This window comes from Silurus aristotelis, assembly GCF_946808225.1.
Source record: "Silurus aristotelis genome assembly, chromosome: 13".
Taxonomy (NCBI): domain Eukaryota; kingdom Metazoa; phylum Chordata; class Actinopteri; order Siluriformes; family Siluridae; genus Silurus; species Silurus aristotelis.
The window spans coordinates 30,238,605-30,255,030 of record NC_139586.1 but is presented as its reverse complement, the minus strand read 5'-3'; the positions used below and the strand labels follow the sequence as shown (position 1 = coordinate 30,255,030).

The following is a 16,426-nucleotide window of genomic DNA, read 5'->3' as shown; positions in this document are numbered from 1 at the left end:
CTTTCCCTGAATGTTTACTGGTGGTAATGAATTTTGTTTGTGCCTACGGAAATCCACCACCAGGGGGGTATTCCAGAAAGCAGGTTATGTGACATTCCTGGGTATGTTTAAGGGTAAGTTCGTGGATAACCTCAACTTTCGGTTCCAAAAACGGAGGTAACTTTCTGGGTATGTATGTAACCATAGCAACTGACTCTCTGAAGATAACCTGCTCGGGAGCAGGTTATGTTTCAGTGTAACTTTGGCGTGCCCTTTTGATGAGGATCCTGTGGACGTAGAAGCACAAATTATACGAGGTTTTGTTCGTCGGGAGAGGGTTATAAGACCGCGTATTGATGTGTTTGCATACCCTAATGAATATTTAAAAGTGTTATCAAAAGATTCGTTAGTTTATTTATCACGTCTTTTAAAACCGCATATCGCAAATGTGACACACCGTGTGGGCGATTCAGAGCATGTGGGAAAGGCAACTGTGTGTAGAGCCGTTCGTACAGTATGTCTGGCACATATATATATATATATATATATATATATATATATATATATATATATATATATATATATATATATATATATATAATATTTAATATTTGATCATATTATTTATATCTATACATGTATTCATTATGCGCACACACACTTTATACTTCCATAACTTTCTGTTTCAGGGTTTCCAAATGTAATTGGGTGCATTGATGGCACTCACATTCCTATTAAAGCTCCACCAATAAATGAGGGAGACTGTGTTAATAGGAAATCTATTCATAGCATCAATGTGCAGGTAACAACTTAATTTTTTCTTTTCTTAAAATCATTAAAGTCATTACTTTTTCCACTAACTAGGTAATATGTGAGGCAACCCAAATCACTACCAATGTCGAGGCAAAATGGCCAGGATCTGTGCATGATGCCAGAATTTTCCGCGAGTAATCATTATGCCAGACATTTCAGCAGGGTATGTTTTACTTTATACAATTGGTTTTTTTTTTTCCTTTTTACTATATTTGTGCTGTACACTTCAATCATTACAGGACAGTACAATGGTTACTTGCTGGGGGACAGAGGATACCCTTGTCTGCCCTATTTAATGACACCCTACCCTGAACCTGAGCCTGGACCACAGACACGGTTTAACCTGGCTCACAGCCGAACACAGGCCAAGGTGGAGATGATTATAGGGATCCTCAAATATCGGTTTCAGTGTCTGCGTATGCTCCGGGTTAGTCCAGAGAGGGCATGTGACATTATAGTGGCTTGTGTTGTGCTTCACAATATTGCCACTATAAGAGGAGAGAGCCACCCTCCTTGTATTGAGGAAGATGGCCCAGAGGAACACCTACAGATTTTAGAGGCCAACAGAGACGGAAGACTTTTGAGAGACAGGATCTGTCAAAATTACTTTTATTAATTTTTTTGCACTGGTCTGGCCGGCAGTTTATTTCTTTATTTCCTGAAAAACAATAAAAGTAAAATTCAATAAAATGTTTTTTTTTATATTGCTTTACACATCTCTCTTGCTTTAGCCGATGCAGCTGTATTGCTTCTTTTAAATATTATTGGCTTAAACTCCTCATAAGAGTGCATTAAAACCTCCAACTCCGCCTCTGTGAACTACGCCTCTGTGAACTACGCCACTCTCTTTTTTCCGCTTTGAGTTTCCATGGTGACTTGTGAAATCGGCGATCCATTGAAAATGTCTTTATATATGCACTGTGCACGCGCATTACCTCTGGGTAACCAGTTGGAGGTTGATTAAACTAACTCCTCTCAGGTGTTTTGGAACCGACATGCTCATGGTATGCCTGTTTGGGGTAAATCAACCCAGAGGTTATGATTTATCAAATGGTAAGTTAACCAAGCTTTCTGGAATACCCCCCAGTTCTTTTGGTTTTCCCAGCGTTTATCTGGAGGCAGCTCCGTTGGCACCAGGCCACAAAGTTCTGGATCAGTCCTCTGTACTCCCTGTCATCATCATCCATGACTCCATGAACAGCATGATGCTACACTCCCGGAATTCCCTCTGATGCTGGGTAAGAGCCGCTAGCTCGTCCATCTTGTTGGGTGAAGGTCTCACATTCTCCATGACGGTGGACGGGAGAGTTAGTCTGTAACGTCTCCTTTTAGTCCGACACAGAGCTCCAGCATGGTTCCCCTGTCGTGTCCTTCTTAGCTTGTGGGGAATATCCGTTTTTTTCCCCTGTAGTAGTATTGCCGTGTTGCGGAATGCTAACAGCTGATCCCTGGTGTAAACAATCGGGCCATGGCTGTGAACAGAGTCCAAAAAAGCAGGAAAAGTAGAGCAAACTTTGACATCAGACTTTGTTGATGTCCATTGTGCAGTTTACAATTACACACGCATACACTTAAAAAGAAAAAAAACAAAACAAAGAAAAACACAGTGCCGGAACACTATAAAATAAATAAAACAGAATACAAACTTAAAGGGAGCTGCTGCAACAGGCTGCCACTCGGCAGCGCCTTGCTATTACATAAAACCCATATACAATTAATAAACATGCTCCTGAGGTTCCAGTGATCACTGTTCCTGCTCCTCTCCCCTACTCAAATCTTCCCACTTTGTCCTGATCTGCCTCTGGATGATGTTTTCTTTGATTTTAGGTGTTTTACATCTACAGCCTGGAGATCCATGAGATTACGGAGTAACACAGGAGCTTTGAGGATGGATTTGGACTGTAGTTGATATCAACAGTCTGCTACACTCAGGACTACAGTTTGCTTTTGATCTTCATCACACCTCAACACCGTTTATCTGTAATACATGGACATTCGGTGCCACCCAGATCTTGAGTCTGGATCCTCTGAGATTTTAATACAAATAAAAATTAAGTGAAAAAAATTTAACCTCACCCATTTTACCAGGCGCCAGAGCAGGTGTTGATTAATGTCACCTCAGCCTTCAGGGTTTCCAGTGGGAGAGCTGACCAGACCTGGAGTGATGTCTAGTCAGCAGGGAGAGCTGAAGCCAAATTCAAATTATGGATGCCAAAAAAGGTCAAACCCTCAGGAGCCCAATTGAGAAAAAGAAAGAAGTAGGGAGAAAACATGTAAAACATAAGATGATAGAGCTGCATACACACCTTTATGAGGAAAGTAAAGACTAATGCATGTAATGAAATGTTATGTACAGTTATTAGCCTGTTATTCCATGTTGCTTACTATATTACTGATTTATGTTGGTGACACTTTTTTTTTTTTTTAATCTGAAAATGCTTTAAAACGCTTCATTCAGACCCTAAGAAATGACTGTTCCTGCATTCAGAGGGGAGTTAAACCTCATGCTCAGGCTTTAAACTGCAAAAGTGATCAAGTTGTTTGATATAAACTGTTACAAATAAATCACCTGATCTTTATGTCACATCAGATCAAACACAACTGTGGGATGGAACATCTGGAGACAGAAGCCGTGTCAGACACGGAGATGTATTTGAGAGTGGTTATTTTATATCATGTCTCATTTAGCCAAAGTAAATATGATCCATAAAGTGAACAGAACACGAGATTGTGTGCTGAAAATAAGGATTATGCTTACTTAAAGAACATATTCACTTTTAATCACCACATTATCTGTGTAAAGCTGCTTTGAGACAATGTTCATTGTTAAAAGCGCAATACAAATAAAAGTGAATTCAATTGGAATGAATTGAATGTAATTCCTGACGTCTGTGCACATTTTTTTTTTACAGTTAAATTATAAAATGGCCTCATTTAAGTGACTTTACAGAGTAAAAATGCAAAGCATGTCAAGGCTTTTTTTCAAGGCAGAGCAGTTCTACTTCCTGTTGGTTTATCAGAGTTTCAGATCCCCTGTAGTTGCTCAGTGAGGGAGAGCCAGTCTGTACAATACACACAACTCTATAGGATCTGCTCAACTCAAACATGTTTACTTTTTATTTAGTTTGACTGAATGAAAATGTAAAATACTGAGGCCAGATAACGATATCAAGAGCATCATATTTAATTTGCTTTGCACAATTTTCTTGGCTGATTGCAAGCACCAACAAATCTTTAGTGAGGACGATACAGACACCAGTCTTGATCCACTTCACTACATAAATATTATAATATCCCAAAAAACAGCATAGAGCAATAAAAATATGGTGCTCAGGGAATAAAAAAACAACAACATACAATGCAAATGATACATACAATATAAACACATTAAAACAGTGGTGACAAAAACAAAACAAACAGCGTACAAGGTTTACATTGTGTATGTTTATCTCAGAAAACAAGAGATTGGTCATTACCGCTTTAAGTTTTTTATTGTTAATGCAAAAAAGTGGATCAGATTCTCCATTGATCATTGAGGGGATCAAACCTCTCTGAAACATGTCCAGGGGAAAAGGTTTGCTCACCCATTTTCAAATCATATGTAAAAGTGCATGATGAGTAAAAAAAAATTAAATTAAAAAGCTAAAGAAATAAAGCATGCATTTTTTGTAAATAGAGAAATAAATAAAAACGAGTCAGCCGTGTTAACACCAGAACAGAAGGTTGCATAGTGGAGAAAAATCATGAAGATCCAAAAGAAAAAGAAATCCTGTCTGAATGTAGTCCTGCAATCCTTCATATTATGTCTGACAGAGTAATTATCTAACATGGTACATACAAGGTTATAGGCAAGAAGTGCATTATAATATTGCTGAAACTGCACTCAAGCTTTTTTTTAATATTACCTCACTTTGCAAAATAAAGAGGAAATGACGTGGAAAGTAAAAAAAAAAAAAAAAAAAAGGCCAGACATATCAGATGGAAGCACACCAATGAAAGACAGAATTACAAAGAGCAGCATTTAAACATTGAATTTGCGTTAACTGCTGATCTGTGACCATCTTCATAGCTTCCAAAATCACATGTCCTAAACCCAAATCCCCTCCTCAGTCCTGCGACACCACACAGGTATGATGCTGCTGCTGCAAGATCTTATTTTCTTCCTTCTTGAAAATATCACACTTAAAATATAATCAGTATCAGTAATGCTGAAAGCTTTTTGTGTTCATCTATTGCACATTTTTTAAATCATCGTCCAAAAGAGAATTTCATTCGAGTGCCACCGAAAAAGATGTGAGCGAAATCTCTCTGATAATTTTTGCCCTGTTAGGGGACGATAAGTCTCTCTCACACACACACACACACACACACCACACACACCACACACACCACACACAGGGATTTATCTTCAACTTCCTTTTTTTTTTTACTTCATATACAGACACAAGCACTCTTTTGTTTCAATGGTGGCACTATGGAAGGTCAGCGTCTCACACACACACACACACACACACACACACACACACACACACACACACACACACACACACACACACACACACACACACACACACACACTAACTAACTGTTGCCTCAAGCGCCTTTCATAAACGTGAAATGTATCCACAAATGTACAAAGCCCGTCCAGATGTTTGATGTTTAAAGGATCAGACATGAACAGATCCTGGTATCAGAAACAGATGGTCCCTCAATAACTGCATAAAGGCCATACTTTGGTCAGGGGGTCCATAAAGCCATCAGGAAGAGAGTCTATCATCACAACACTGCGTTCCCTTTAAGGTGATGACATTTTGCACATCTTCCTTGTAGCATGTGACGTGCAGGGAATCGTGACACACAGCTGCTCCAGTCTCAGACAAATCACTCAAATCACTGCATATTCAACAATGCAAGTAAAAACTGCTACGAAAACAAACTTACAAATGACACACACACACACACACACACACACACACACACACACACACACTGCTCTTTCACACAGCCACACGTAGCTGTAACGTTTTTAAATTAAAAAACATCTGTCACAACAATGACATGATAAACACGACCCTTCCCAGGATTCCCTGAGGTTCACACACACTACATTTGATCTGAGCAGGTATTTCTCTGCTACTCACATCGTGTAGGTGCTACAGCTGGAGGACCTCCGTATCTAATCTCTGCATGAACCTCACACTGAACACAGATCAAATCTGGGAGAAACTTTAACAGTCAGTAATTATGATCAAAAACAAAAGGTGACTTTGCCTGCAGTATGAACTGAGCACACCTGAGGAACAACACTGTGGCTTGGACTTGATAATAGAAGGAAAAGGAATTTATGGCACCCTCTTATTTTAGTGTTTCTGCCCCCTATAGGCACAGGAGGAGGAGATCAGGTGCTACAGCTCACACCTTTCTGTTAGCAGGCCTGGTGTGACGGCGCCGTCGTCCCGTAACACTTTAAAATCGCCACGTGAACTTATATACGTTTAAGATGCTCTAATATATATATATATATATATACCTACTGTCACATTGGCTAAAATACTCAAAATTGGCCAATGACCAATCAATTTTAATTTTGGAAAAAAAACATAGAATAAATCTAGAGAAGTGTTTCATTTAAGTTTCAGCAGTTTCTCTGCTGCTTTTTGTCTCCTCGCACGTCTGCTCAAAGAATCGTTACTTTTTTTTACACACGATTACTGAGACTACGAGACCTGGATGACCGCTGTGTAGGCAAATAAATAAAATCATTCCTAAACCACAAACAGCTCACAGAAACTTCAAAACATAACACACAACATTTAAACTAACAAACAAGAAAGATAACAAGAAAGAAGATAAAGGAAGTGCTCACATACTTTAGATAAAAAAACGATTCAATAGAAAAAGAATGCATCCAGTGCTGCGGCTCTGAGTGATGACATCACACATTAAGAACCTTTAAGCACATTTAATACCAACACTGTGTCGTGCCCCTGACCCTCCCCCCAAAACACTAACCAAAACAAACAAACAAACAAAAAAACACTGCGTATCTCATACGATGGTCTCATCTGACGTCTTTTTCAGCAGCTTCGTGGAGAGCAAGGAATGCTGGGTAGAGTGAGCACCCTTAGCGTCAGGAATGAGCAGGCGCACTTTCTGATTGGTTCTTCTCCACTCGGTGTATAACTGACAGTGGTAGCGGAATGAAACCTGTGGATAAAGATGATCTGCTCAGTCACAGGAACTTCAGCCAAAATAAAAAAAACAAATGGGATGATAATAGTTTTTAAAGTCGGTGTCTACAGTCTGCTTCTTCAGTTTAAAGTAACTGTAGCTAATAAGTTGGCATCAGATGTTTAAAATGTTAGTTTTATGGCATTACTGATGCAGGAGGAACAGGATATAGAAATCAGCACCTGAGCAAACTGCTGCTACACACCAGGGCTGATGTTGGGCTGATGTGTTTGCAGCTGCAGCTGCTGTAAATCAATCAGCTCCTGCCCTACTGAGGGTACAGAACATCCTGAAAGTATCACAGCGCTTCACTTTTATCAAATTCTGTTACAGCTTAATTCCAAAATGGATTACATTCATACTCAAAATTCTACAAACAAAATCCCATAAGGTGAAAGAAGTTTGTTTGAAATAAAAAAAAATAAATGTACATTAGTTTCACTGCTTTTGCTCAGAACTTTGTTGAAGCTCCTTTTGGCACCAGTTGCAGCCTCAAGTCTTTTGAGTTTGATGCTACAAGCTTGGCACCTGTTTTTGTGCAGTTTCTCCCATTCTTCTTTGCAGAACCTCTCAAGCTCCATCAGGTTGGAAGGGGAGCGTCGGTGCACAGCCATTTTCAGATCTCTCCAGAGATGTTGATTCATTGATGGGACATTCACCGAGTTTCCCGTTGCAACTCCTTTTGTTATCTTGGTTTATCTTCCAACAGGACAACAACCCTTAACACAGAGCCGTCACCCCAGTCTGAGGTCCAGGGCGCTCTGGAGCAGGTTTTCATCAAGGACATCTCTGTACATTGCTGCTTTTATCTTTCCCTTAATCTTGAACAGTCTCCCAGTTCCTGCTGCTGAAAAAAGATGGTTGTTCTTCTGGAAGGTTCTTCTCTCTCCACTGAGAAATCTGGAGCGCTTTCAGAGTGACCATTAGATTCTTGGTCACCTCCCTGACCAAGGCCCTTCTCCCCCGATGGCTCAGTTTGGCCGGGTGACCTGCTCTAGGAAGAGTCCTGGTGGTTCCAAACTTCTTTGATTTATGGATGCTGGATGCCACTGTGATCATTGTGACCTTCAAAGCTGCTGAAATGTTTGTCTCCTTCCTCAGATCTGTGCCTCGAAACAATCCTGCCTCAGAGGTCTACAGACAGTTCCTTGGTCTTCATGGCATGTCAACTGTGGGACCTGCTATAGATCAGGTGTGTTCCAAATCATGTCCAATCATCTGAATGTACTACAGGTGGACTTGAATTCAGTTGTAGAAAGATCTCAAGGATGATCAGTGGAAACAGGAGGCACCTGAGCTCAATTTTGAATGTCATGGTAAAGGCTGTAAAACCTGCGCTTTTCTTTTTTTTTTTAACAAACTTCTTTCACAGTGTCATTGTGGGGGTTTGTTTGTAGAACTTTTAGTAGAAAATTATTTGAATCAGATTTGGAATAAGGCTGTAAAATAAAATGTGGAAAAAGTGAACAGTAAATCTGGAAAGTAAATCTGTGAAATTCCGTCTCCACTAATCATCATTTTATAAAACACAAACTGACTTAAAGGACAGTTTAAACTAAAGTATGAGATCTGATCGAAATAATTTCTCTCCTGTTACAAAGTCACTGCCTTTATTAATATATTTAATGATTGTTGAGTATGTGCTCAGTTTCCTGCTCCATCAACCAGGTTCCAAAGTTTTACCAGCTTCAAGCCCACAACTTTCTGTGGCCGTGGAAAAATTGTCTGAAATTATGAACAAAAATGTCTAGAGAAGATGTCAGTCTGGCACTCACTCATATCCTCGAACATCTGGAGTCTCCCAATTCCTACATCACATACTCTATGGATTTTTGAGCACAGCAGATACTGAATATCTGTTCTTCAGACTCCAGCACATAAAACACACCCTGCTGCTGGATATTAGTCCTAAAAATCTGCACAGATTTAACATGAACATTACAAGACGTCAGATTCTCTCCCTCAGCACAGGAACTGCCCAGGGTTGTGTTTCCTTTACCCTGTTCTCTTTAATCGCAGAAGAGAAGAACAAATACGCCAAAGAAACAATGGCTATTGGACTAGTTTCAGGAAATGAGTCACTGCACTGACATGAGGTGGTGTGTAGTGTAACACGGTGTGACAACAAGGTCCTCACCTCCAAAACCACAATATAACAATCTGAGGGATTCATCTGATCTCAGAGAAACCACCAGATTAAAGAAGGAAGAAATATAGAAACAACTGAAAATGGAAAGAAGGATTACAGATTTATGTGAACACCTTAAACATCATATTTTCTCAGCCAAAGCACAATATTAAATATTTATCACTGTTTGTTTATGACAAAAATATTGATGTGACCTGCAGTCTGTTCACTTCCTGTACACAAAACCATCTTCTATAAAATCACCTAAAACTGCTCTTCATCCAGCACATATTCTTTTCCAACCTTTTCTCCATTTCACAAAGAACAAACCACTCAGTCAGAGCTTCAGTATCTACAGATAATTATCACAACGATCACTATCATTAGTGCCATTTATCTAATACCACCTGTGTGTGTGTGTGTGTGTGTGTGTGTGTGTGTGTGTGTGTGGCAAGTAAAACAGTGTGGTTGATGTTACCAGAGTCCAGAGCACATAAATAGTGAAGAGAGCGATGGTGAGAGCGATGAGACCCACTGCCTCCAGGCGACTGTTGAAGTGCAGGTGGTCCTGAGCTCCTCTCAGACACAACCATCCTGATATGGCTGCCAGAGGTGTGATGAACAGGAAACACACCATGTCGCAGAACAGCGTGCGCTTCTCATTTCTTGGCCCAGGGTCCCTTAACCACTGTATACAAACAAGAAAAAAGAAATGTAAAGGTGCAATAAGTGACGAATTCAAAGTAATATTTCAGGGATATTTTTAGAAAATCAACATTTTAAATAAACTGGAAATGGAATAGACATTAAAAAGGACAATATTTGGCCGTTCTCCATTTTAGGAACATTAGAAACCCTTTAAATGGTAAAACAGTGACAGTAATATTTATACAGTAACTGTACTGCAGTGCCGAGTTTTGAAAGCAGGTGAAAACCGAGATGAATTTACACCAGTGAATGTGTGCATATTGTGAATAAATAAATAAATATGATACCTGTTTTTTTTTTTCTTTGTCCTGATATTTCAGTAAATCGTTCATTAACTAAAAACTTAAACTTAAACTACAACATGGGAATCATGTCATTTAAAGCATCGGCAAGCATTTTATTTTGATGTCCTCAAGTTTATTGCCAAATTTAAATGAGAACTTCACCCAGACGTCAACATTTAAGATCATCCACCTACAGACGTGATTCTGACCGACAATCTAAGTAGCCAGAGTTAATTAGTGTCTGATTTTTCATGACTATCAGACTGTACATGAGATCTAACAGCATTGAATCAAACTGTCCTTAACACTTTTTAACAAACTGCCAAAACCTTCTCCATGTTGACCACCAATGAGCTGCAACCACGTCCTAAATTCTTTATCCTTCAGCCATGTTTGCAGGCAGTTATTTGAGAGAGAATTTGAGTCATGATGTGTGCGAGTTGTGAAATCAGTCACTTTGTTCACTATCGAGTCAACAGTGACCCACACTGAACCTCAGCATCACGGCAACCTGACAAATCAAACATGATTAGACCCCCCCCCAGGAACTCCATCTCTCACATACCCACATAACTATCTACACACATCCCACACCCACTCCTCCATACCCACGTGACTATCTACACACATCCCACACCCACTCCTCCATACCCACATAACTATCTACACACATCCCACACCCACTCCTCCATACCCACGTGACTATCTACACACATCCCACACCCACTCCTCCATACCCACGTGACTATCTACACACATCCCACACCCACTCCTCCATACCCACGTGACTATCTACACACATCCCACACCCACTCCTCCATACCCACGTGACTATCTACACACATCCCACACCCACTCCTCCATACCCACGTGACTATCTACACACATCCCACACCCACTCCTCCATACCCACGTGACTATCTACACACATCCCACACCCACTCCTCCATACCCACGTGACTATCTACACACATCCCACACCCACTCCTCCATACCCACGTGACTATCTACACACATCCCACACCCACTCCTCCATACCCACGTGACTATCTACACACATCCCACACCCACTCCTCCATACCCACGTGACTATCTACACACATCCCACACCCACTCCTCCATACCCACGTGACTATCTACACACATCCCACACCCACTCCTCCATACCCACGTGACTATCTACACACATCCCACACCCACTCCTCCATACCCACGTGACTATCTACACACATCCCACACCCACTCCTCCATACCCACGTGACTATCTACACACATCCCACACCCACTCCTCCATACCCACGTGACTATCTACACACATCCCACACCCACTCCTCCATACCCACGTGACTATCTACACACATCCCACACCCACTCCTCCATACCCACATCCCACACCCACTCCTCCATACCCACATCCCACACCCACTCCTCCATACCCACATCCCACACCCACTCCTCCATACCCACATCCCACACCCACTCCTCCTATCCACCCCATCCCACTCCATACACACATAACTATCTACACACATCCCACACCCACTCCTCTACACCCACATAACTATCCACCCCATCCCACACCCACTCCTCTACACCCACATAACTATCCACCCCATCCCACACCCACTCCTCCATACCAACCTAACTATCCACCCCATCCCACACCCATTCCTCTACACCCACATAACTATCTACACACATCCCACACCCACTCCTCCATACCCACATAACTACCCACCCCATCCCACACCCACTCCTCCATACCCACCTATCCACCCCATCCCACACCCACTTCTCCTATCCACCCCATCCCACACCCACTCCTCCATACCCACATAACTATCCACCCCATCCCACACCCACTCCATACCCAGATAACTATCTACATGCATCCGACACCATTTTAGCATCTTTTCAAGGGACAAAACTAAAGAAATGAAGTTGGATATATTTTAGAGTATCAGTGTGCAGTTTGTGTATCAGTACAGATTTACTGTCCTCTAAAAATAACAACATACAGTCATTATTGTCTGAATAACTGCCAACAAAAATAAATCCCCACCCTCAGTGATAACAATTGTACATGGTGTAAATGTTCTATTCATCATGTCCATGTTTTTGGACCAGACAAATTTGTGTATTTTGTATTAGAGCAGATTAAATTTGGTGCTTTAATTCGATTTTCTCATACTGACCACTGGATGTTCTATATGGACCTCATGGCTAACCCTAGACTCTCTGAGGATTTGAGAATTCGAATTTTTGCTCTCCACAAAGATGCAGAGGCTGTAAGAAGATCAGTATCACCCTGAAACTGAGTTACAGTACAGTGTTCAGGGTCATACAGAGGTTTTCTAAGACAGGTTCCACAGAAGCTGCTTCAATAAACAGATGCCTGAGTGCTGCAGAATTGCTTTAGAGGTTGCAGAAGCAGAAGGTCCACTCGTCAGTGATCAGACCGTACGCCACACACTGCAACAAGTCGGTTTGCAGTCCGTCGTCCCAGAAGGAGCCTCTTCTGAAGCTGCACAGAAAAAACAGACAACCTGTCCAAGAGCAAGAATTACTGAAACCATGTCCTGTGGTCTGATGAGACGAAGATAAACTTGTTTGGCTCAGATGGTGTCCAGCATGTGTGGTGACGCCCTGGTGAGAAGTACCAAGAAAATTGTGTCTTACCTACAGTCAAGCATGGTGGTGGTATCATCATGGTCTCGGGCTGCATGAGTGCTGCTGGTCCTGGGATGCTGTGGTTCATTGAGGGAACCATGAATTCCAACATGTACTGTGAAATTCTGAAGCAGAACACGATGCTCTTCCTTTCAGAAACTGGGCTGAACCACTGTTTTGCAACATAATAACAAACCCAAACACACCACCATGAAGAAAACTGCCTTGATAAAGAAAGTTGAAGGTAAAGGTGATGGAGTGGTGATTGAGGTAAAGGTGATGGAGTAAATGTCTCCAAATCTGAACCCTATTGAGCACCTGTGGGGATCCTCAAGCAGAAGGTGGAGAAGCACCATGTGTTTCACATCCGGCAGCTCCGTGATGTCATTATGGAGGAGTGGAAGAGGATCCCAGCGACAACCTGTGCAGCGCTGGTGAATTCTACACCCAGGATTAAAGCAGTGCAGGATAACAATGTGCTCACACACAATATTCACACTTTGGACACAGTTCTGACATGTTCACTGAGGGTGGACTCATTTTTGTTGCCAGTTATTTAGACGTATACACCCCAGAATGCTTTGTTAGTGTGCGGGCGCGTCAGTCGAGACCGCTGAAAAACTCAGCACTGGAAAACTCTGTGTATCCAGCACTGAATTTACCGACTTTGAAGCCCAGAAATGCAGATTTGAACTGTTTAGTAATCCGTTTGTGATTGACGTGGAAAGCGCACCAAACAACCTCCAAATGGAGCTGATTGAACTCCAGTGTAGAGACACGCTCGAGTCAAAGTACGACTCTGTGTGTGCTGCACAGTTTCCATGTTTCCTCCCCGACACACTGCTCCAACTCCGTGCCCAAGCTGCTCAAATCCTCTCTGTGTTTACCAGCACATATCTGTGTGTAACTGTTCTCTTTAATGAAGATGAACAAAACACCACTCAGGAGTTTTACTGATGAACATCACTCCCAAATTGCTTTTTTTAATTGAAAGAAATTATTATTATTTTTGGTTGTTCTGTTGTTGGCCTGTGAAAAAAGGTTTACATTAAAAAGGAATTTGAAAGGCTACAGATATATATATATATATAGAGAGAGAGAGAGAGAGAGAGAGAGAGAGAGATTTTATATTTCTTATATTTCATTGTCTACTGTCTATTTTTTATTTTTGTTATTTTTTTTTTTCTGGAAAGTGCCTTGTGCTCCTTTTGGTTGCTGTAAGGCGCTATATAAATAAAATTTGACTTGACTTGAGAGAGAGAGAGAGAGAGAGAGAGAGAGAGAGAGAGAGAGAGAGAGAGAGAGAGAGAGAGAGAGAGAGAGAGAGAGAGAATAAGAAACAAATACCACTTTTCAATAAATTTTTTTAATACATTTTGAGTTTGGCCCACGACTTCGTCCCAGTTTTTAATTTTGGCCAACTGTGAATTTGAGTTTGACCCCCCTGCTCTAAAATATATCCCACTTTATTTCTATAGTTTTGTCCCTTAAGAACATGATGGTAGAAATTATCTTAGGGATGTTGTTACTGTTATTACTGTTGATACTGTTATTATTCATACCCACACCCTCCACACAAACCCACCGCAGCGAGACAGAAGTCACGTTACCTCTGTGAGGGGTCTTGGCCTGCGCTCGATAGTGAACTCTGTGTGACACAGCTCGCAGTAACTGGTGTTGGAGGAGGACAGCCACTTCTCCAGGCAGCTCTTGTGCACTGTGCCCAGCGTTCCTGTGCAGTCACACGGTGAAAGGAGTCCTTCACTGTTGCCCCCCTCATGGCAAATCCGGCAAATCGGACCGTCGCTAAGAATAAAAGTTTCATGTTGGTTTTTTGTTCGCATTTTTGTTAAACTGCTCTGAAATCAGAACAATAATTTCACCATTTTTGTACCAGTTCCAAATTATAGGATATAATACAGTCAATAATAAACAGCGGTTAAGAAGTGGAACTTCAGATCGGCTGCCACTGCTGGGCCCCTAAGAAAGGCCCCTGACCCTCACCTGCTCAGTGTATAAATGAGGTAATTGTAAGTATTTCATTCGAGGACCGTAGTCCAGAGTTAAACGATATACAAGAACAACGATCAGCATCAGGCTTTTACACTCCATTTGTGTGAAAAACTGATAATTTCTAGTGTGTGTGTATGTGTGTGTGTGTGTGTGTGTGTGTGTGTCACCTTTGTGTTCCCAGGGCTTTGATGACTGTGGACAGGAGGCGTCCATCTTTAGCAGTGACCTGCGTGACGTACTGCGCCCGGCGTGTGTCCGTGTCCTCCACTGTCTTGGACAGAGCGGCGTTTCCCGTGCAGTCACACAGAGAGCCGGGCAGGTGGCAGCACTCCCCTGTGGTCATGTCTACCGACAGAGGAGACCCGGGGGGGGGGGGGGGGGGGGCAGAGGGGACAGAGAGAGGGGGCCGGGGGGGCCACAGAGAGAACCAACGGAGGGGACTGGGGGGCCAACCTCTGCTCCCTGTAATCAGGAGTGCCGGGTCCTAAAGCTGCAAACAAATCAGAGACTTTTCAATTACTGCAATCCAACATGTGGGGAAAAGTCCTGACATTTATTCTGAGACTTCCTGAAACAAACCTGCTCATCCTGTTTACTCTGAGTCTCTCTCTCTCTCTCTCTCTCACACACACACACACACACACACACACACACAAACAAACACAGGAGATACTAAAACTTCTCAGGTCTCTCAGTGAAACACTGCTATATGACAGATGAAAATGTTATCTGCTTGATTGTTAATAAATGATCACATCTCTAACACACACACACACACACACACACACAGGCTAAGCGAGGCTAATTAGCTTAGCAAGACAGTCCGATCAAACCCAGGAGAATCAGGACATTTAGCTGATCACTAATAATAAATCTCCAGAACTCCGGCTTTTAAAACTCAGAATAAAGAGAAAGTAAAGATTAAATGTGAAAGTAAAATTATTAAAAGGTCTTTAATCCGGTCGGATGGACCGCTAGCCGGCACCGCTCGCTAGTTAATCTCAGATCAGGAGAAACACCACCGAGTTCTCTCACCTTCTGGATCTTCATCCTGCTTTATTCTCACAAACTCGCGAAATTATACATATTTGGTTGAAAGACTACAAGAAGGAAATAGCGGAGTTGTTTCGGGCCTGGTTAATCTCCCAGACTGGCTTCTTCTCCAGTCTGACAGACGAACCGTCGGCGTTTCCGAGTGGCTGTGAGCGTACGGAGAAAGCGTACAGGAGGCCGTGAACAGCGCACTGAGGGCGGGCCGCTGCGGAAACACGCTTCGTGAATCCCGCAACTCTTGGTGGTGTAGTTTCTGCGCTTCAAATCGCCTGAGCATGAACTACACCTTACCCTGCCCCTGATCTCCACCTCACCCCTCACACTGCATCTGATCTCCATCTCACCCTGCCCCTGATCACCACCTCACCCTGCCCCTGATCACCACCTCACCCTGCCCCTGATCTCCATCTCACCCTGCCCCTGATCTCCACCTCACCCCTCACACTGCATCTGATCTCCACCTCACCCTGCCCCTTATCTCCATCTCACCCTGCCCCTGATCTCCACCTCACCCCTCACACTGCATCTGATCTCCATCTCACCCTGC

The 16,426-nt window shown here is 42.3% G+C and overlaps 1 protein-coding gene across 1 annotated transcript; it reads right to left on the bottom strand.

The window, feature by feature from the left end:
• Positions 1–3,952: 3,952 nt before the first annotated feature.
• marchf2 (membrane-associated ring finger (C3HC4) 2) lies at positions 3,953–16,248 on the bottom strand. The gene is made up of 7 exons (XM_083559430.1): positions 16,224–16,248; positions 15,862–16,177; positions 14,994–15,316; positions 14,424–14,619; positions 9,630–9,839; positions 5,178–6,999; positions 3,953–5,138 (listed from the first exon to the last, which is right to left on the bottom strand). Exons 3-6 carry the CDS (start codon positions 15,167–15,169, stop codon positions 6,841–6,843), a joined length of 741 nt encoding a protein of 246 aa, XP_083415556.1. The 5' UTR covers positions 15,170–15,316; positions 15,862–16,177; positions 16,224–16,248; the 3' UTR covers positions 3,953–5,138; positions 5,178–6,840.
• Positions 16,249–16,426: the final 178 nt, after the last annotated feature.

Coding starts and splice junctions, on each gene's coding strand:
- marchf2 (XM_083559430.1), bottom strand. CDS start 15,169: ATGACCACAGGGGAGTGCTGCCACCTGCCCGGCTCTCTGTGTGACTGC. Junction 14,620..14,993: donor AAAGCCCTGGGAACACAAAG/GTGACACACACA, acceptor TTTTATTCTTAG/CGACGGTCCGATTTGCCGGA. Junction 9,840..14,423: donor GGCCAAGACCCCTCACAGAG/GTAACGTGACTT, acceptor GTTTGTATACAG/TGGTTAAGGGACCCTGGGCC.